Source organism: Leuresthes tenuis, unplaced genomic scaffold, assembly GCF_036924035.1.
Source record: "Leuresthes tenuis unplaced genomic scaffold, fLeuTen1.0.hap1 SCAF_19, whole genome shotgun sequence".
Lineage (NCBI taxonomy): Eukaryota > Metazoa > Chordata > Actinopteri > Atheriniformes > Atherinopsidae > Leuresthes > Leuresthes tenuis.
The window spans coordinates 27,784,130-27,805,520 of NW_027325373.1; the positions used below are offsets into that span (position 1 = coordinate 27,784,130).

Consider the following 21,391-nt stretch of genomic DNA (forward strand, 5'->3'; position numbering starts at 1 on the left):
ATGGGAATAGTGTTTGTAAAGGACTATATGACCTGATTTGAGGGGTATTCTTCACTAATTATATTCAACTCACCAGAGGATATTTCTCATACACTGAGGTCACCTATTACAGCTCAAGCTCTACTTTATTTGGCTAATTGTGGTATGTCATTGACTCTGTGGAATTATTTTAAACTATAACACGTCTCAAGTGAGATGATATGTATAATTTAAATCTGGTTATTGCTTAATGCCAGAAATAATTCTATTTTACAAGAAATAATTTATGTTAAGTTTTAAAACCACAAAAGAAAGGAGGGAAGAGGAGATGATTAAAGAAGTGAAGTGGCTCGTGGATCATTCTTCAATTAATTAATCCTGTGACTTCAGTCCTGAAACTGTGTCACAGGGCTAACAGTGTTATTATGGGAGGACCATTTTCTTTTTTCTTCTTCTCATCTTTCACCCTCCCAATCAGTGTCTCTCCTTTGGATGAGTCCCCCCCTGTCTTCTCTGGTAACAGAAGGTGAAGGAGAGCACAGTTTCCCACACACTTGGAGTATTTCATTTAAGAGCTCCAGACACTCTGTCCTACTGAATCCTACAATCTCCAGAAAAACTCCAGCAGCCTGGAAAAAAACTCAACCCTCCAAAAAGGTACGTGATGAACTCTACGTTTGATTTCTATTCAAACTCATGGAAGTTTTACATGCTTTAATCATGCAAGCTCCAAAACAGTGACTTGGTTTAACATAGTTAGATATTATTCTACTGTCTTACCCTTTTTTTGAAGTTAGGAAAGAAAAAAAGCAAGGTGGAATAAAAGTACTGAAAAGAAAGGAACCATTTACCAAAATCCTATACAAAAAAAGCAATTAAAAAATTTGGATTCAGTCTCCAGATTTAAGTAAAAGTGAGTAAAAATAATTTTTGTAAATATATGTAAATGGTCTTTAATACAAAAAAGAGGTTTTGCAGTCTAGAGTTCTACTGAAAGCATTAGTCTTAGTTTTTCTATTATATAGCATTATATAGCATTTGTTACTTAAAAGGGGAGGACAAAAAAAGCACAAAATCCAAACGTAAAGGATGGTTTTATGCAATAACAAAGTGAACACCAAGGCAAGGAAATTGAATTTGCATAGCACATTTCATACACAAGTGCAACTCAATGTGCTTTACATAGTAGGAAAATAAATAACAGAATAAAATGATGAAAGGATAAAAAGATAAAAATGTGCAAACCTTCTGTAAAATCTACTCAAGAAAGTTTTGAGCCTTGATTTAAAAGTAGCAACATTTGGGGCACATCTAAGTGTTTCAGGGAGTTTGTTCCAGAAATAAGCAAAAGTTTTCCTAAGGGAAACATGTAAAGGTTAAATAAGAGAGGACCAAGGATTGAGGATTCCTTGAGGAACTCCACACCTCATGTCAACCTTCTGGGAGACAAAGTTGCCAATGGAAACAAAATAGTCTCTGTCTTGTAGGTATGATCTAAACCAGCACAGTCCAACCCATTTTTCTAGTCTTTCTAATAGTTTAGAATTGTCGACGGTATCAGATGCAGCACGTAGATCCAGTAAAATCAAAACTGACTTATTACCAGTGTCAGAGTTTCGGCGAATGTCATTTACCACCTTAATTAGCGCCGTCTCAGTACTGTGGTTTTGGGTAAATCCAGATTGAAAGATATCAAACAGATCATTACTATTCAGGAAGCTACTAAGTTGCTGATAGACAAGACAACCTTCTCAATGTCTTTAGTTATTTACTACAGACGGGTCTAGAGTGCTCTTTTTTAGTAGGGGTTTAGTAACAGCAGTTTTTAGGCCCTGTGGGAAAATACCAGATGAGATCGAGCAGTTGACAATCTGTAGCAAGTATTTGGACAGATGATTAAAGCACTGTTTGAGAAACTTGGTAGGCAAAGGATCTAAACAGCAGGTGGATACGGTTAATTGTGAGACAATCTTTTCAAGTAGGTCAGTGGTCTTAAATTCAGGCATTTTTACTACGGTAACTTCAGTGGAAGTGGAAGAAGGTAATATGTTTTGTGAAGACTGATTTATAGAACTTCTGATTGTTTCGATTTTGTCTCTGAAAAACTCAGCAAACTCATTGCATTTACTGGCCGATAAATGTTCAGGGGGAGTTGACACTGGGACACTAATCATCCTATCTACAACTGTAAATAAAACACGGGCATTATTAGAATAATTTTTTAACCACCAGGAACCTTAGAATCTTTGGAACCAGAGGACCAACAGGCATTTTACTGACAATAGTTGAGTAGCTGAGTTGTCTCAAATTGTGGATTTGTGTCAAATGGAAGGCCAGGTGGTTTGATCCCTTGCTTCCCCAGTTCACATGTCAAAGATTAGCTCAACCCCACCCCCATTCCCGCACCACTTATTGCCCTTGATGTGTTCAATAATATATGACTGTATGTACAATAGAGGAAAAGGCACTGAATGAGCAAAAAAACAGTATAGACTAAGGAGTGCTTCATAACTTTGCATGAATGTGAATGCGGCTTGTAGTGTAAAACTGACCATAAAAGGGCTACATAAATACAGTGTATTTACAATTTACAAGCCATATTATGTTTGTGCTTCATATGGTCATTATACATTGATTCACTAAAAGAGAAATTATGTCAAAACAATACTGACTGTTTTCATCTGAAGTAAATAATGGGGTGATATGCTGATGTGGATCTAATTTGATTATAAAGAATTTTATTGAACTGGATTCTAATTGGATTTGATTAGATCTGTTTATTCTCAGTTTAAAGTGACCTATTATTAACTGCAGTGAACTAAACCTAGAAACTAGAAATGTGTCTAGAAATTCTCCAGATAATAAGTTACCATCTTGAAATATATTAAATCCCCCTTTGTGATCCCCTGTTCATGTTTCCATGCTTTTTAGAATAGAATAGAACACCCCCCCCCCGTGGGGAAAATTCAAAATTAGTCAAGTAGCTCAAATTTTCTTTCTTTCTTCAAATTTTTTTTTTTTACAATGATTGTATATTAAACACATTTTTTATTAAACATGATGGGAGAATGAGAAAACATTTGTATAAAAATCTTGAAGATGTAAACAGATAAACTAAAAAATTAAAATATATATTATAGGATTAAGCAATGACTTTTTTTGGACCACATGCCCGCTTTGAAATTTTCAGTCAAGAAAGGAAAATCTTTGCCTGGTGAACCGACAACGATGGTGCATAAAAAAATAGAAATCATATTTGAACAATCAAAGCCAATTCTTTAAAATGTCAATCATATCTTATTTTATTTAGTTTATTTTAGTTATTGTCCTGAAATTATTGAGATTGTGATGGGGTTTCTAATGAGCGCAAAGCCTAAACATTGACTTTTGCAAGGATTTCCAAAAATGTTGGTATCTACGTCATCATTTCTCAGTGTTGCCTGATTGATTGCTCTTGTATTAATAATTGAATCATTTTGTTAATGAAGAAAACAAAAATAACTTTTTATGTTTATATCTGAATATTACACTAAACACTTATCACAATCTATAGTATTGTATTTTTATGTTGTAACATTATTTTCTATTTAATTCCATTCTATTCTACAACACTGTTAAACAGTGTGGGGAAAAAAAAGAGAGAGAGTTATCTTAATGACAGAGAAGACTACCTTATAGCTTTAGCTTCTTTAATGTACACATGGATGTGTCTCAGCAGGATGCAGCGCATCAGGGAATCCATTCACATACGCACCATGAAAGCCAAAAGGAAAGTGGAGGAGGTTTCTAAAGAGGATGTCCAGGCCTTCCTCAAGAAGAATGCATTTGTGCTCTTTACAGTTGCAGCAGTTATTCTAGGTGTGTATGCCTCAAGAAACTATGTTAAAATGAATCCTTCCCGACTTCTCTCAGTCAGAGTCAATGCAGTTGAGAAACACTTTTTTTTTCTCTGCAGGCATTATTCTTGGATTTGCACTGCGTCCATATAAGATGACCTATCGTGAAGTGAAGTACTTTTCTTTTCCTGGAGAGGTGCTCATGAGAATGCTTCAGATGCTTGTCCTGCCACTACTTGTGTCCAGTTTAATAACAGGTGCAACTCATTCACACTTTTCAGCACTTAATGTTTATTCTAATGTGATATTAACAGAATGGATATCATACAGTTTGATCTCTCAGCAACCCACAAGCAGTAATGCTAGATCCTAATGGGTTTTTCTGTCCCAATCTGATCTCTTTGCTAACACGTTTACCTAATGATTTGAGGCTATTATCCAAGCAAGTCATATTAAAACCAAAGTCTAAGCATTTATAATGGACTAATAGAGGTTAACACAGCTGCAAACATGAACTGAATTGACCTGTTCTTTATCTTTTTTTTTAATCAAAAGAAAATATTAAGATGACTGTTAGTATACAAATGTAAAATATCATAAAATGTTAATTAAAAGTTTGGTTTATGTTGATCAAGTTGATGCCAGAGTTGTGGCATTTAAAGAAAAATATTAATTTGAGGAACAGGTGGGAAATACTACAGAGAAGTAAGAGGACAGAGGACAAAGAAAAAAGGATACGACTTTAATGTATCAATGGATACAAATAGGGACTGTAATGATGCTTTTTACATCGTTATCTCTAAAACATTTTTGATGAATGAAAAAATGTCTCAGTAGATGTGGTTCAGAGTCTATCCTTACAAGCTAGTAAGCATTAAGAAGCTCACCCTGACCCAGCTTGGAGATGAGAAGAAATTTCCTCTGATTCTCCTACAAAGGAGACAACAAATAAAGAAAATCTTTGCATTATATATTTCATTATTGCTTATGACAGTGCAGTTCAGAGGTGGAATTTTCCTATTTCCTAACACACATTTTATATAATATAGATCATATAATCTTATATTACACCGTATACTGTTTTCTCCAAACCCATGTTAGGTACTTATGAAGTCCTACAAAAAAATTCTTACTTTAAGTTGTTGCTGCTACAGGTGGTTCCACAAACTACTGAGACTTTGGGTGTACTTAGTTTTTCAAACATTGCTTCAAACAGGATGGCAAGATTGACTTTTGTAGAGCAGGCTCACATGCACAAGTAGGATGTTGAAATAAGGCAATATAGCCTTAACTTACATGATGCATTACAGCTACAGTTGAAATATTTTTCAAAGACAGGCTCTTTTACTAAACAGCCAATCTCTCTTATTCATTAGGGACACGAGTCCAAATAAATTTTTATTTGTTATTTTACACTGTTTTGCAGGATAGAAATTCAGTCAAATTGTATTATTCAATTTTAAGATATATTTGCCGAACAAGGTGGCAATTTAGCTCTAGAGCAGCATATTCTAGCTACAGTAGCAAGAGAAGTGAATGTTCATGTCACCATGTACATTCAAATTAATCCCAATTCAAAGAAGTTCCTGGTTTAAATCTCAATTTGGAGCTTTCTCAGAAGTTTGCATGTTCTCTATGTGTATTCATGGATACTCCAGCTTCCTCCCATAATCTAAAAACATGCATGTCATGTCAGCTTGTGATTCACAATTACCTCAACTTTTGCCCAGTGAGAGCTTTTAGGCAAGTAGGAATTAAGAAATACTTGTTCTTCTTTTGGCTAGAAAAGATTAGGGCCCACTGAAACAACCACCTATTTGGTGTTTTGTGATGGATACAATTAAAAATATCTAATGTGCCTAAAATTCATAATCAGTAATTAAAGCTAGACAAACTGGACAAACAGCACCTTATAATTTGGTGTGTTGTGATTGTTGATTATAAAGCATGTTTTTTTGTCATAATACTCAATCTTCTCTTACCAATAGGAATGGCAGCTTTGGACAGCAAAGCTTCAGGAAAGATGGGCATGAGAGCTGTGATTTACTACATGACCACAACCATTATTGCAGTCTTCATAGGAATTATAATCGTGCTCATAATCCACCCAGGAAAAGGGTCAAAAGATGAGTTTGGGAAGCAGCAAACCATAGAGCAAGTCAGTCCTGCTGACGCCTTTTTAGATTTGATTAGGTAATCAGCATGTGAGAACAATGATATTCTTTGACTGTAACTAGATAATTCTAAAGTTAAATTTTCTCTTTTCTTATTTCAGAAATATGTTCCCACCAAACCTGGTCCAAGCCTGCACACAGCAGGTAAGCTTTACAACTAACTACACCTCACAAAATCCTCAACATCACACAACATATCAATACTTTTCATAATTACACTATGTCTACACACAAGGTATGTCAGCCTTGTGTTTCAAGCATACATCTCACATGTCTGATGGACAGAAACACTTAATCCAACTGAACACCATTTCTATGGCAATAAGCATATGTCAACATATATATCATTGCACTTAAAGTCTGTTTTTACATTTCTCACTGCATTGATTCCAAAGCTTAGATTGACTAAAGTTCAGTAATAGCCTGAACACATATTGTGTTATCACAGACAATTCAGTCACCTAATTTTTTTTGTTTATTTGTTTCTACAAATGTAACATGGTATGTATAAGAAATGTATTTTATCTGCACATTTCTCAGCCAAGAAGCCAGGCATTTCTGAAACCAAGTGACATAGTAATAGTTTTAGAGGAACATTAAGGTTTTACTAATGCTGTATTAAATGCCAAAACCATCTTTTAGGTTTATTAAAGTATATTAAAGGTTAAAGTAAGAAGACAGCAATAGTTCCCTGAAGAAATCTGTCTTGGCTTCAACACAAATTGAAAATGTTTTTTCAAATAGTGAGCTGCAGGATCACCTCACAGCAAGAGGGTTCCAGGTTCGATCCCTGCCTGGGGCCTTTCTGTGTAAAGTTTGCATGTTCTCCCCGTGTATGTGTGGGTTCTCTCCAGGTACTCCGGCTTCCTCCCACCATCCAAAAACATGCATGTCAGGTTAATTGGTGACTCCAAATTGTCCGTAGGAGTGAGTGTGAGCGTGCATGGTTGTTTGTCTTGTTTGTCTCTATGTGGCCCTGTGATGGACTGGCGACCTGTCCAGGGTGTACCCCGCCTTTCGCCCGATGACTGCTGGGATAGGCTCCAGCCCACCCGCTACTCGATTAACGGACTGTCGGTATAGAAAATGGATGGAGCTGCAGGAAGGGCAACACACAACCTGAAAAATAGAAATTGACATGTTCTACATAATCCAATTCCAATTCCGTACACTATTTAGAAAATGGATAGGTTGTAGGGTCAAGGTAGTGGGTCAAGTAGGGTAACGTTGTAGTTGTACTTTATTAATCCTGAGGGAAATTCAAAGTATTCAGCAGCTACATAGATGCCTAAAGGCAGGTTAGTATCAACAACAAACAAAAACTCAATTAGTAACAACATACGGTAGGATATAAGTGTATAAAAGAATAAATGTTAAAAAAAATACTCATTGTATTTTTAAAATACAATTGTAATTATTAGGTTTATCTTTTTTAATGGATATATAGAAAAAATATATCTATTTGAACAAATTACTAATTAAATATGTGATTTTCCTAATCTACTTTATTTCAGTAGATTAGGTAAAATATATATACCATTTCTCTCTGAGGAGGGGTCCTCCTCAGAGAGAAATGGCTATTTAATTTGTTAAACCTTTTTTTCATACTGTAAAAATCCAAAAAGGTAAAAGTGATGTTTTTTGTAATTTCAAAAATAAAGGTGCTAGGTTTTTAACTTCTTCTACAACAAATTTTGAGATTTCAAAGAATTTGAAATTTTCTTACCAAAAGGCTGAAAACACTGATATTCTATCATCAATACTTTGAATTTGTTATGATGAATATGACAACATTTTCGTTCATAGCATTAAAAGCAGACAAAGTTGAGGAAGTTGTCTTCCTCAACATTTTATTGTAAACATAACTAAGCTTATTATTTCATAATTCAGCTGAATAATACAACCATAAATCAAAGTAATTCAATTTCTGAAAAATAGAGGTTCCCCTCATCTGACTCACTGTGGTTTTGTCCACTGTGTTGGACATCTGTTGAACCAAAACAAGTCACATATGGTATTCCATGACTAAATATATACCATATAGTGGTTTATTATATGAGGACTTTAAATAATTAGGGAAATTTATGAAAATTCAGGGAAATCTTTTCATTGACTAAAATTTTAGTTGGGTTTAGGTTCCCTGTACTGCCGTATGATGAAATGGCAAGGCGTGGAGCAAATTTTTTCCCACAAATATTTTTAAATAACTAAACTAATAACTAATAAATAAAAGTTGGGTTGAGCACGCCGATCTGTTTAAACTCCTCTCATTCTACAGTTCAAAACCAAATATGGAAAACGGACAGTCCATGTTACTGTGACAGTGAATGATACCCTCTTCAACTCAACCAATGGCACCCAAGAGATCATGGAGATCATAAGGGAGGAAGTGATCCCAGTGCCGGGTCAGGTCAATGGAGTCAACGCCCTTGGCTTGGTGGTCTTTTCCATGTGCTTTGGTCTAATAATTGGCAACATGAAGGAGCAAGGCCAGCTCCTAAGAGAATTCTTCGACAGTCTCAATGAAGCCATCATGCGCCTGGTTGCCATCATCATGTGGTAAAATTTCTATGATTTGCCTAACAATTGTTTTTGATTGTACATTGTTAGACTTACCAAAAGTAACTTATTGCTCTTCTACCCCACCAAGGTATGCTCCAATTGGAATCCTGTTCCTAATTGCAGGAAAGATTGTAGAGATGGATGATCTGACACAGATGGGTGGCCAATTGGGCATGTATACCATCACCGTCATCATTGGCCTACTGATTCATGGCGTTCTTATTCTACCTACTCTTTATTTTGTCATCACTCGACAGAATCCCTTTATCTTCATTGCTGGACTCCTGCAAGCTCTAGTAACAGCCTTGGGAACCTCCTCCAGGTGTGTAATAAGTGCTACTGCTATGCATCAGGAAATTAAACAATAGACCAGTGAGGACCACATCAACTAAATTCATACCTATAATCAACATCGGCCTCCCTAAAATCTGGTTTTATTGCTATGTATGTATATTTACAAAGAGCTACTGATGTGACGGATTGCTTGCCAGCAAGCTGACATCATGATATTCCATAGTTATTTCTAGATTCATCATAGAATAGAATAGAATAACCTTTATTATCCCATGAATGAGAAAATGGCACGTTATAGAATTCTGTGATCAAGGAATATCCACAAAAATGAATAAACAAATGCAAGAATGTATGTACAAAATGGAAGATGGCATATACAAGATGTTAAATAGTATATACAACGTATGAACATGGTAAGATGCAAGTGAAATAGAAAGTGGCAGTGATGATGAGTGATGAGTGCGCTCATTTGGTGTTATGGAGTCTGACGGTTGCTGATAAAAATTACCTGTGGTCGCGTTCCTTCCTATACTGCGGAAGTAAAAGTCTGTTGCTGAACGAGCTGCTCGTGAGCCCGTACCATGCAGGGGGTGGGAGGTGTTGTTCCTGATGGATATTAGCGTAGATAACATCCTCTCCTCACCCACCTGCTCGATGGGGTCCAGAGGGCAGTCCAGGACAGAGCTGGCCCTCTTAATCAACTTGCTGAGTTTCTTCCTGTCCTTTTCTGCCATTCCAATGCTTCAGCAGACCACACCATAAAAGATCGCAGACGCTACTACAGTGTCATAAGAAGTCCTTAAGTGAGCCCTGTTAACTGCACAGGACCTCAGTCCCCTTAGCAGGTGAAGAGGGCTTAGGGCCCTTCTTGTGAAGTGCATCAGTATTTGTGGACCAGTCCAATTTATTATTGACGTGAATTTGTTGTCTGCCACAGTTTCAATGTTATCTAAAGTAGCAAACTCTTTGCTTATTGCTCTTGAATTTTTTTTTAACCATTTCATTTGCCAGACCATTCCACTGAACAGGTAAAATGCTGGCACTAAACTATATGAGACAGCTTATCTCCGCAATTTAAAAGAAACAAATATGTATTTACTAAACATATCATTTTAAAGTGTTTACTGACATTTTTTTATGTGTAAAAATATTCCAGTCTTGCAGTAGTGACTCCTTGTAGTGATTACAGTGTTATGAACTATTTTAATGCTTCTGGTTAAACTCTGGCAATACTTTGGAGAGCGATAGTGATCTAATTTCAAATGCATATATTGTCCGTAGTTATATGTGACAAAATTATTTTCCAACCTTAAGCGGTTTATGTCCCTTTTTTATTTAGTTAAGGATAGCTTCTTATGTCCCCAGAATACATTTTTAATTTGGAAATACCTCATAGATCATTCATTCCATATGGAAATTATATTTGCTTTCTAAAAGTACGCCATTCTTTTGGTAAAAAGTAATTTATATTAATTAAAATGGATAACAAAGTTCTTTCACCTACAAAAGTGAACCAGACCAGAGTAAAAGATCATTAAAAAAAACCCTATTGAATCTGTGGTTGTAAGTGATCTGTGGTCTAAGGCATGTTTTGCCTTTTTTGCTAATTGTTTTTAAGAAACTATTTTCTATTTTGTCTTTACCCAGCTCTGCAACACTCCCTGTCACATTTAAATGTCTCGAGGAGAACAACAGAATTGATAAGCGAATCACACGTTTTGTGCTGCCAGTGGGTGCCACCATCAACATGGATGGAACAGCTCTGTATGAAGCACTGGCAGCCATCTTCATTGCTCAGGTCAATAATATGGAAATGAACTTTGGCCAGATCATCACCATCAGGTAAAAATGAATAAAAGGCCTGTGCTGTAAAAATAGGAACTCCAGCAGTGCCATATTTTCATGTCTATCGGTGTCTTTAATGTGAAGTATTACAGCAACAGCAGCCAGTATTGGAGCTGCTGGTATCCCTCAAGCAGGCCTGGTCACCATGGTGATAGTACTGACCTCTGTTGGACTTCCTACTGATGACATCACTCTCATCATTGCGGTTGATTGGTTCCTGTGAGTAGCGTCCAATATAATGAATGTGTGTAATAATCTCGTTCAAACACAGTGTGAATCAAGTTGTCCTGTCAAATGTTAAAACTATACACAAATCATCTTTGTCAATTTAAAGGTCAGAACCAGCTTCATATTCATTAACATCTAATGACACGCTACCCCCCTCCCCCCGGGGGCTTGTGCTACATCTTCCCTTTTGTATTGAATATTTTTGCAAAGAGAGTTAACATAGAAACATAATTAGGTTTCCCAAATTAATCATTTCAATTAGAATACCGCTACCAGAAATGACTCTGCTAACTGGGGTAATAAGGAGAGAAAGAGAGAGAGAGAGAGAGAGAGAGAGAGAAAGAGATAGAAAGGTTCTCCTTTCTTTTAACAAGGATGAACCAAAAATCAATGTCTGTCAAAGTCCCACTTCAGAAGGACTTTCCTCCTTGAGCAGAAGAAAGTCTAGTGCCTGTATGTGCATACAAAGAACATACATTCACTTTCTTACAGATAAATCAGCCTTATAATGAATAAAACTGGAGCTGAAATAAAGTAGATTAGGAAAATCACATATTTAATTAGTCATGTGTTCATTTTGGCATTTTCATCTGTTTAACCTTTTTCTACACAGCAACAGAAAAGTGTAACCTATTCATTTGTATCCTGGACATACAGTATTTGTGTCATTTTCATCCAATTCGGCATGAACATAACTGCATGTAGGACTGTAGTCTCTCGACATTTAGTGAAACTCTCATGAAAGGAGTGAATACTACCTTTACATCTGAAAACATTTTCATTTGCTTCTTCATTTGCATTTGGATACTGTTTTTAACTGTAATGTGACAAAAAATAACAAAATGTTTGAAAACTCATATGTCCATTCAAGGTTGCTTTGATAGTGTCATGTTTTGTTTATAGTAGGACAAAAATGGTAAATAGACTGTATTTATATAGCAATTCTTTTGTCTAGTTAACCACTCAAAGTGCATTTACACCTTCATCCAGTCATGCATTCACCCACTGAAATACTCATACAGCACATTTAGGTCTGTACAGTCTCATAGTCTAATCAGTGTTTTTTCTTTATTACACACATTAACACACTCATGGATAGATCGGAGGAAACATGAGGTTCCGCGTCTTGCTTTAGAACAATTCAACATGTGGTCTGGGTAAACTGGGGATTAAACTACCTAATGCCAGACAACTGCTCCTCCCACTGTGCTACATTCACCAAATAATGAATTCAAATGATACACAAGTATTATACATCCCCTGCTAATTAAGACAGTTAACCTGCAAACAAATCATTTCCTGTATTCATAATTAGCAGACCCACGAATAGAAACATTAGAAGACATTATGTTGAATTTGCTGTTTGTTAACAAGATCAACTTACGTCCAATACTCAGTTTCCCATTTGCTAAAGTAAGAGAAATATCCAGTGTTGAACTGCAACATTTTTCATGATGCTAACATACCAGTGCATGTTGAGTTTCTTAAGAACAGATGCCTAGACAGGTGTTGATAGAATTGACATGAGCAATATCGTGTACATACTCAGCAATACAAAATGAGCTAAAACATTAGCTAAAACATCCCCTGCTAGAGTAGAGTCAGCCTCTCTTTAAGGCAAAGATCATGTCAGACATAAAAAAATGTCATAGTTGAAATTCTAGGTGCTTCTGTCATGTTTTACCACTTACATATAATTACCCTTTTTAATTTTTTTTTCTCATTTTTCTTTTACATGGGGTCCAGGGACCGTCTACGTACAACCACCAATGTTTTGGGAGATTCAATCGGTGCCGGTATAGTGGAGTTCCTGTCTCGACATGAACTCCGCAGCAGAGATGTTGAGATGGGAAATTCGGTGCTAGAGGAGAAGGAGAGAAAGAAACCGTACCATCTCATCTCCCAGGACAGTGATTTTGAAAACGACAAACGCATGCACAGTGAATCAAACATGTAGCTTAAATTTCAACTTCTCTGACATTTGTTAAGACATCAAGCAAATCCTCAAAGTTTGTTTTGTTAATGGGAGTATGGACCTATTGCAAGATGTTGCCAACCATAGTTTTATTGTCATTATTTCTCACCTTGGCTTGTTAACATTCCCATACTGTCATATCACAGAGACAATAAATTTCCTATAATCCTCTTTCATGCTGATGACAATGATCATGTCAGATAATACATATCTTCACTGAGTATTGGACTGCTAGTTTCAGTTATTTTGTGTTAACGGTTCTAATGCATATTATAACTTAACTCCTGAGGAAAAAAGTAAGTTTCAGTGAGTGGTAAGTGAAGGATCATCATCTGTAATGGCAAAGATGTTTTAAAATAGATCATTTAGGGCCACTTAGCAGGAAAAGATAGCTGGCTACTTTCCACAAAAAGGGAAGAAAAATACAATGAGAACATTCAGACTGTTTATTATTTTGTTTCTAGGACATTGTTAACTCAATTTTATCAGTAAGTTGTATATCTAGACCTCCCTAACATTAATTCGTAGTTAGTATTGAACATCTTGTGATTGTTAAAAAGGTTCCAATAGATTTAGACTCCCTCTCTCACACTTAGAACTGCCAATACATATGTGTACACCTTCATATTTTGACTGTATGTGACTAGTTGAGAATTTTTTAAACCAATAACTGTTGATAGTGAAAATGGTGAATGATTAATGAATAGTAGTCTAATTTCAGCTTGAAGATTTAAAACAGTTAATCAAGTTATTTAACAACTTTGTGAAACTGTTGAATCAGTTTTTGCTTATTATATCTTCAGTGAAATAAACAGAGTGAAGCCTTTCTGTACCTGTCCCATACTTTTGATGTTTTTTAATTCATCCTATAAACTCTGCAAACTCTTGGGATTACCATGACTTGGATGACTGAGAATCTGCACCAACATATTTTCCTCTTTATTTCAAAACAAAACTAAAGAATGTCATAACAGATCAGCCAACTGGCTGTTTGAATGCAAATAAAAAATCATTTAAAGGAAAAGATAAGCAACACTCTACGCATTAAAACGCCAGTCAATTAAATGTTTTATCTTTATAGCGCCAACTCACTACAAATGAGTGAGTTCTTGGACTTCCAGGGGTCTTCTCCCAATTGAACATGCCTTTAAAACCTCAAAAGGAAGGCTTCCAGGAGGCATCATAACCAGATGTCCAAACCACGTCAGCTGACTCATTTTGATGCAAAGTAAAGATAGCAGCTCTACTCCAACTTCTCTTCATATATTTGAGCTCCTCACCCTGTCTCTAAGAATGAACTCCTTTTAGCTGCGATTGCATGTGTATAGGAATTACAAGGCAAGAGGTTCTACAAAAGTGACAGACAGCACTTTTAGCAGGGTTAGGCTAACCCTTACCCTGTTTTTAAAAAAGATAGTATTTTTTGGTCCTAATACTGGACTGAGTTACCTAAATTTTACAAGTACTTAAAAGGAAAAGAAGAAGAAAAAAAAGAAGGGTTTCTACATGGAGATTCTATGGCTAATAGCAGTCAACATGCATGTGTGTTAGCCCGATTCTTTCATTGGAAGCCCAAGAACAAGATGGAGAAATCTTAAGTTAAATAAAGTATTTATTAGTGGTCACATGTAAAGTATATGGCAGCGCTGGACTCAGAGTGACTGAGTTCTCGCAGGAAATCCGTCTGGCCAAGTCCCGATATCCAGAAACATTTCATATTTATGTTCACCTTTATCTCACAGAGGTTGAACTTACACTTGAGTATAATTGGCCAGTTTTTAGTGACATGAGCAGGCTTGCCATGTTCTTTGGATGTGATAAATGAACTGTGTGTGTGTGTGAGTGTTGTTTTTGGCGTGTATCTAATGTACCAGACCTATCTGCCCTAATTGTGACACTTTATCTGACCCAGTCATTTTGTCCCGCTATGTTATCCTAAAGTCTTGGACATACATTGTGTTGTATGAGCATAGTGGACAGGTACAAAATAGGAACTTGAATATGAATACATAATGTCTAAGAACAAAGCCATGTGTGATCACGACTTTGACTCAGCTACTGTTCAAGAAGCATGTGGGTGGAAAACATTTAAGAGATGAGGGTAAGTATAGTAACTTATCTCAATAAACATATTATGCTACCAAGTCCTAACCCCAAAATAATCAAGAAATAAGATTTTATAAGGTAGCCAGCAACTCAAACATCTTAGAAGCTTTTTAAACTGTTTTCCAGATTTGACAAGCAAGATAAATGTCTAAAAAAATCTGAACAATGCACAGAGGGTAAACCACAAAAACAAATTGATTAATTAATTCAGCATGGAAAATGCCAGGTATAAATAAAAATATGAGAACTCTTACGCTTACCTGAGAAGAAAACAAAGACACAGAGGCGGCTGTAGTTCAGGAGGAAGAGTAGTCGTCTTGGTGGTTCGATCACAGCTTTCCTGTACTACATGTTGAACTATAAGACAATGTAAATATATGGGCAAGACAGTGAACCTACATGAAATGATGTGATAAAAGGGAAAAAAAGCACTGTTTAGCCCCTAACACTGTATAGAATAAGACACGCTGTGTGTAAATGAATGCATGTAGCTTATAGTGTAAAAATGCTTTGAGTGGTGCTATATAAGTGCAGTCCATTTAACACATGAATCCTTTCAAGAGGGATTCATTGGGCAGAATGAAGCTTTTCACACATTTCAAGCAAACACTGTCAGAGGAGAGCTGATAACAGTCTGTTGAAAGCTTAAAGTGATTGGCTTACAATTTCCCCATAATTAAAGGGCACAAATGGATCAAAACAGAGCAAGACAGAAATACAACATTCTGTCTGCTACAGGTCAATGCAAACCCAAGGTATATTTATGGAATAGAATAGAAATAGAAAGAATAGAATAGAAAAATACTTTATTCATCCCCCAGTGGGGGAAATTCAAAAGTAGCTCACATTTTTTTACAATGATTGTAAATAATAATAATAATAATAATAATAATAATAATAATAATAATAATAATAATAATAATAATAATTATTATTATTATTATTATTATTATTATTTTTCGTCCGCAATTTTTATATTTTTATATAAATTACCAACACGTGTGACCTCTGAACTTCCATTCAGTCTCTGGGACATCCGGCTACGTTACCTGGTCGATTGTTTAGCATCACACAAAATGTCGGGGAAACGAAAAAATTATGATATGTCCTCGGTATCAAAAAAGAAATGTGTTACAAAAACAAGGCAATATCAGGACAGTTACCTCAATTTGGGTTTTATGGTAGGCCAGGACACATTTTGGCCAGAATGTGTCGTTTGTGGTGAGAAGCTAGCTAATGACAGCATGAAGCCAAGCAAACTCAAACGACACCAGGAGACGAAACACCCCGAGACTGCTGGAGAAAGTCGGGAATATTTTGAGAGGAAGAAGAAGCTCGGACTATCAAGAAGATCTACGGACATTAGAAGAGCTTTTGAAAGAGCAGGTAGTGATTTACTCAGAGCCACGGAGGCATCATTTGAGTGTTCACTATTAACTGCTGAGGCTAAAAAGCCACACAGAACAGCTTATCAAGCCCGCCTGCCTGAAAACTGTGGAGCGGCTGTGTGGACCACAGGTGGCTGAAAAAGTGAGAACTGTCCCACTATCTGACAACACTGTCAAAGACAGAATTGATAAAATGACGAACGACTGCCAGAACCAGCTGCATGAAAAGCTTAAGACTTCTCCCTTCGCCATTCAGCTGGGTGAAACGACAACGTGGCAGAGGAGTCCAGGATACTGAAGGTGGGGACTTGAAACAAGACTTTCTTCTGTCTCCAAACTTAACAACGACAACAACAGGCCAGGATATATTTTTAGCTGTGGACTCATATTTCTCATCGCACAGTCTGCCTTACGAAAACCTGGTCGCGTGTTGCACTGACGGGTCGCAGCGATGATGGGCAAAAACAAGGGATTTAACACCCGCCTGAAGGAAAAAGCCCCGGGGTGCGCGATTTTTCACTGCATGCTGCATCGACATGCATTGGCCAGTAAAAAACTTTCTGAAGACCTCAGCAACACCCTGTCAACTGTTGTTAAAGTGGTAAATTTCATTAAAGCTCGCCCTTCTAATAAGAGACTTTTTGCCCAACTGTGCGAGGATGAGGCACATCAGACATTACTGCTTCACACGGAGGTGAGATGGTTGTCGCGTGGACGAGTGCTTGTGCGTTTTATGGAATTGCAAGAAAAAATAAAAGAATTCTTGCAACATCACAACCAACCACTGTGTGAACAGCTGACTGATGCGTTTTGGATCAAAGGGCCTTCCTGGCAGACACATTCACGCTGTACAATGAGACGAAGGTGAAGAGCCGCTTTGCCCACATCGACCACTATTTGTCAAAGGAAATGTGGGTGATGAATCCCTACATTTCCAGCATTGAGGATGTGGCGTACCTCGGCTGTGAAGATGAACTTTGTGACCTTCAAGCTGATTCTGTGTCAAAAAAATATCTCCAGGACAACGGCTACAAACGGTTTTGGATCGTCAAAGGACACACTGTCGCTCCCACCCTGGCCAAACACGCAGTAACAAAGGTTATTCTCCCATTTAGTACTACCTACCTGTCTGAGACAGCCTTCAGTGCCCTTGTAACAATAAAAACAAAAGCCCGGAACAGACTCGATGTCCACCAGGACTTCAGGCCGGCTGTCACAACCATCACACCTGACGTGGCATCCCTGGTCAGAGCTATGCAAGCCCAAGGTGGCCATTAGTTTATGAACAGACTGACACAGAGTAAAGAAACAAAATCATTTTTAAAAAAAATAAAATAAAATGTTTATTGTTATGGATGTTAGTTATTGTAATGGTTGTACATAAACAGCAGTGCAGTTGGGTGAGAAACTGTCACTGTCTTAAGCAGATCAGAGCTGCTGATAGATCTCTGAAAACTATTTTTTCTAACATGCTAACAAGTTATTTGTGACAGAAGGGAAAAAAACTGTATGCTGATCTGATGTATATCTGACTGTTTAATTTGTGATAAAAATAGGTCTGCTCTGTATGGCAGGAAGAAAGTTCAGTTCATGTTCAAACGGTAAAGTTTAAATGTTGAAGTTTAAATACTCTCTTGAAAAGAGACATTTTTATGTCCTTGCAGTTGTTGTTTTTTGTGTTGTTTTTTGTGTATGACACACTTGATGACTTAAAATGATTGTAGAACAAAGGGAATAGCTGTTCTTTTGTAAATAAATGACTGGATAACTTCATTCTTTTGATGCATTTGTGCAGACAGGGGTCGCAGCTGGGAGAGGAAGGTGTGGGGGACCTTAGCTTGTCTTGGACACAGGCGGGGGGGGGGCTTTAAGAAAAAAAGGTTGGGAATCACTGATCTAGAGTAATCATAGACAATTTCTCCCTGAAGCGCTGTTGTGGAAATTTTAGTAAGGCACAGTCAGTTATTTTCTTCTGAGGAGATAAGAGGTTTTTATAATAGTATCTTGCAAGAGAGAACAACACAGTACAAAATACAGAGTTGTTCTGACTACTGAGGCAAAGATACTTCAGTTATATTATTGTCTTATGACAACGTCATCCATTGTCACGTCATCGCTATAGTTGATTGTTCTTATCTATTCCACCTTTCCCCCCCAACCACAGTTAAGGTTACCCAGACAGCTGTAAATACCAGCTTCATCCCTGTCCCCCCTAAAGTGTAGCTTTATCATTATAATGAGCACACAATGGGGAAGAGGGATTTAAGGAAACAGGGCATGGTGGTATCTTGCAGCGAGGTCATTTGCAGGTTATACACAGTAACACGCAATACAAAGCACATAAGAATTAATTTTCCATTACAAGTGCTTAGGTCTAAAGAGAACAACTTCAGTCTTCTCTGAATTTAAAAGCAGACAGTTCTGAGTCATCCAGGTCTTTATGTCTTTAAGACATGTTTGTAGTCTGACCAACCTATTGGTTTCATCTGGTTTCATAGAGAAGTACAGCTGAGTATCATCAGCATAACAATGGAAATTTATGCCATGCTGTCTAATAATGTTACCTAATGGAAGCATGTATAAAGTGAATTTGTCCAAGCACAGAACCCTGTGGAACTGCATGACTTACTCTGTTGTGAGGAAGATTATTTGTTTTCAAGAACAAACTGGAATCTATCAGATAAATATGACTTAAACCAGCCTAATGCAGTTCCTTTAAGCCCAATAATGTTTTGAAGTTTCTGCAATTGAATGCTGTGATCGATCGTATCAAATGCAGCACTGAGATCCAACAGGACAAGCATAAACATATGGAGAGAAAATCGACTCAATACATCTGTGCGTGCGTAGTACTTGATTTGTGCATAGTACTTGATTTGTGCGTAAGTACTATTTGATTTGTGCATAACTTGCCCGAAGTTACAGACAAAACGATAATTACAAATTCAAAAAGTCTCCTCCACACACAAATCGCTAAATACGCATGCACAAATCACCTGATAAACACACAAAGCTACATTTACCTATAGGTCAGCAGGACGGGTTTTGAGACTCTTTTCACGCCTCCAGAAGCCTCACAGATTGTCTGTACATGGTGCGTTTAAGTACTGGTGAAAAGCTGGGTAATCTAAATTCACAACAATGTTTAACTATGAAACATTTAACATTTCCACAAACTCAATGTGAATAGAACTTCATATATTGGGACTGAACTAACCTTTGGTTAGTTTATTGGTCAGGCTAATAGAAAAAGTCTGACCGATGTTGTTTAAGGAATTTTAGATATTCTTTTCTACACAGATCCACAATTTTTCACCAATTCGTTACAAGTTTAGAGGGAACTAAGAATGAAGGGAAATAACGCTTGACTCGGAAGTGTCAAGAACAATGGTGAGGTAGGACCCAGATGCAGTTCTTTCAATAAATCGAAAGGTTTATTCCAAAATAACATAAGAACAGGGAGCAAGGCAAAAACATAAAGCACAGTAGAGCCGGATTCAAAAATACTTAAACTGTGAATTAACAATAAACAAGAACATAAAAACGAGACCAGACTATGAATAAATAACTTGGAAACAAGACTATGGCAAGACTATGAGGCAGGAGACCAGACTTAACTTCGGTGGCAAGCATGAAGGGTTGTGAGGATTCTGCAATGAACATGAGGAAACCAGGAAACTTAAGACTGAGGAGGGAGTGATTACTGAATGAGTGCAGCTAATGACAATGAAGCAGGTGACATGAGTGAAGCTGATGGCAGGGGAGAAACATGACAAGAACATGACAGAAAACATAACAAATTACCTGAAAACATGGTTATCAAAACATAAACTGTGACAGGAAGAAAATTCAGATGACCCAGCTTTCCACCAGTACTTAAACGCACCATGTACAGACGAATCTGTGAAGCTTCCACAGGCATGAAAAGAGTCTCAAAGAGTTTAAAAAACCGGTCGGGCAAGTTACACACACACAAATTAAGTACTACGCACAAATCAAGTCGTACGCACGCACAAATCAATACGCACGCACAGATGTATTGAGTCGATTTTCTTTCCATATAAACACAAGTCCGCTATCAGAGGCTAAGAGGAGATCATTGGTAACTTTCACCAGTGCTGTTTCTGTGCTATGATGCACTCTGAATCCTGACTGAAACTTTTCAAACAGATTATTTCTATGTAAATGATCACAAAGATGAACTGCAACTATTTTTTCAAGAACTTTAGACAAAAAGGGAGATTGGATATAGGTCGATAATTAGCCAACACTTCTGAATCAAGAGTAGGTTTTTTAAGTAAAGGTTTAATTACAGCAACCTTAAAAGTCTGAGGTACATATCCTGTCAACAAAGACAGATTGATCAAATCCAATATGGAAGTATTGATTAAGGGGAAAACCTCCTTGAACAGTCTGGTTGGGATTGGGTCTAACATACAAGTTGATGGTTTAGAAGAGACTATTGCTGTTGTTAGCTCAGAGAGATCAACTGGACAGAAGCTGTCTAAATACAATTCAGGTTCGAAAGATACTTCTAAAGCTGCTCTACTTGATACATTAGTGATGATAGTGGGAAGGATTCCATTAATCTTCTCTGATAGCAATTTTTTTGTTTGTTAAAGAAGCTAATGAAATCAAAAACCTGGGATTGTTCTTATTCTCAATTAATGATCAGTTCTAGCTTTATGAAGGGCTTTCTTATACGTTAATAAACTGTCCAGACTATTCCAGACTAATTGAGACTCTTCTAAAATAGAGTAACGTCATTGTCTCCAGCTTTCCTGCAGTCTGCTTTAACGCACGCAGCTGTGAATTATACCAAGGAGCCAACCTCTTCTGACTGATTACCTTCCTTTTCAGAGGGGCAACATTGTCCAGTGTTGTACGCATTGAAGCTATAGTGCTGTCAACAAGAGAGTCAAGTTCTACTGGAGTAAAATTTAGGTAGCCGTACTCTGTCATATCAGCACATGGCAGTGAAGAAAAGGATGATGAAATCAACTC

At 37.0% G+C, this 21,391-nt stretch overlaps 1 protein-coding gene across 2 annotated transcripts; it reads left to right on the top strand.

Annotated features, from left to right (window-relative positions):
* Window positions 1-456: 456 nt before the first annotated feature.
* Window positions 457-13,720, top strand: LOC140277358 (excitatory amino acid transporter 1-like). Of its 2 annotated transcripts, none has more exons than XM_072372342.1 (10): window positions 457-636; window positions 3,695-3,837; window positions 3,935-4,072; window positions 5,804-6,008; window positions 6,091-6,133; window positions 8,268-8,548; window positions 8,640-8,873; window positions 10,493-10,687; window positions 10,775-10,909; window positions 12,665-13,720. In XM_072372342.1, exons 2-10 carry the CDS (start codon window positions 3,699-3,701, stop codon window positions 12,873-12,875), a joined length of 1,581 nt encoding a protein of 526 aa, XP_072228443.1. In that variant the 5' UTR covers window positions 457-636; window positions 3,695-3,698; the 3' UTR covers window positions 12,876-13,720. The 2 variants fall into 2 exon arrangements, with proteins under 2 accessions (XP_072228443.1, XP_072228442.1); XM_072372341.1 differs by having other exon boundaries at window positions 3,698-3,837.
* The last annotated feature ends 7,671 nt before the right edge of the window (window positions 13,721-21,391 follow it).

Coding starts and splice junctions, on each gene's coding strand:
- LOC140277358 (XM_072372342.1), top strand. CDS start 3,699: ATGCAGCGCATCAGGGAATCCATTCACATACGCACCATGAAAGCCAAA. Junction 6,134..8,267: donor TCCAAGCCTGCACACAGCAG/GTAAGCTTTACA, acceptor CTCATTCTACAG/TTCAAAACCAAATATGGAAA. Junction 8,874..10,492: donor GCCTTGGGAACCTCCTCCAG/GTGTGTAATAAG, acceptor GTCTTTACCCAG/CTCTGCAACACTCCCTGTCA.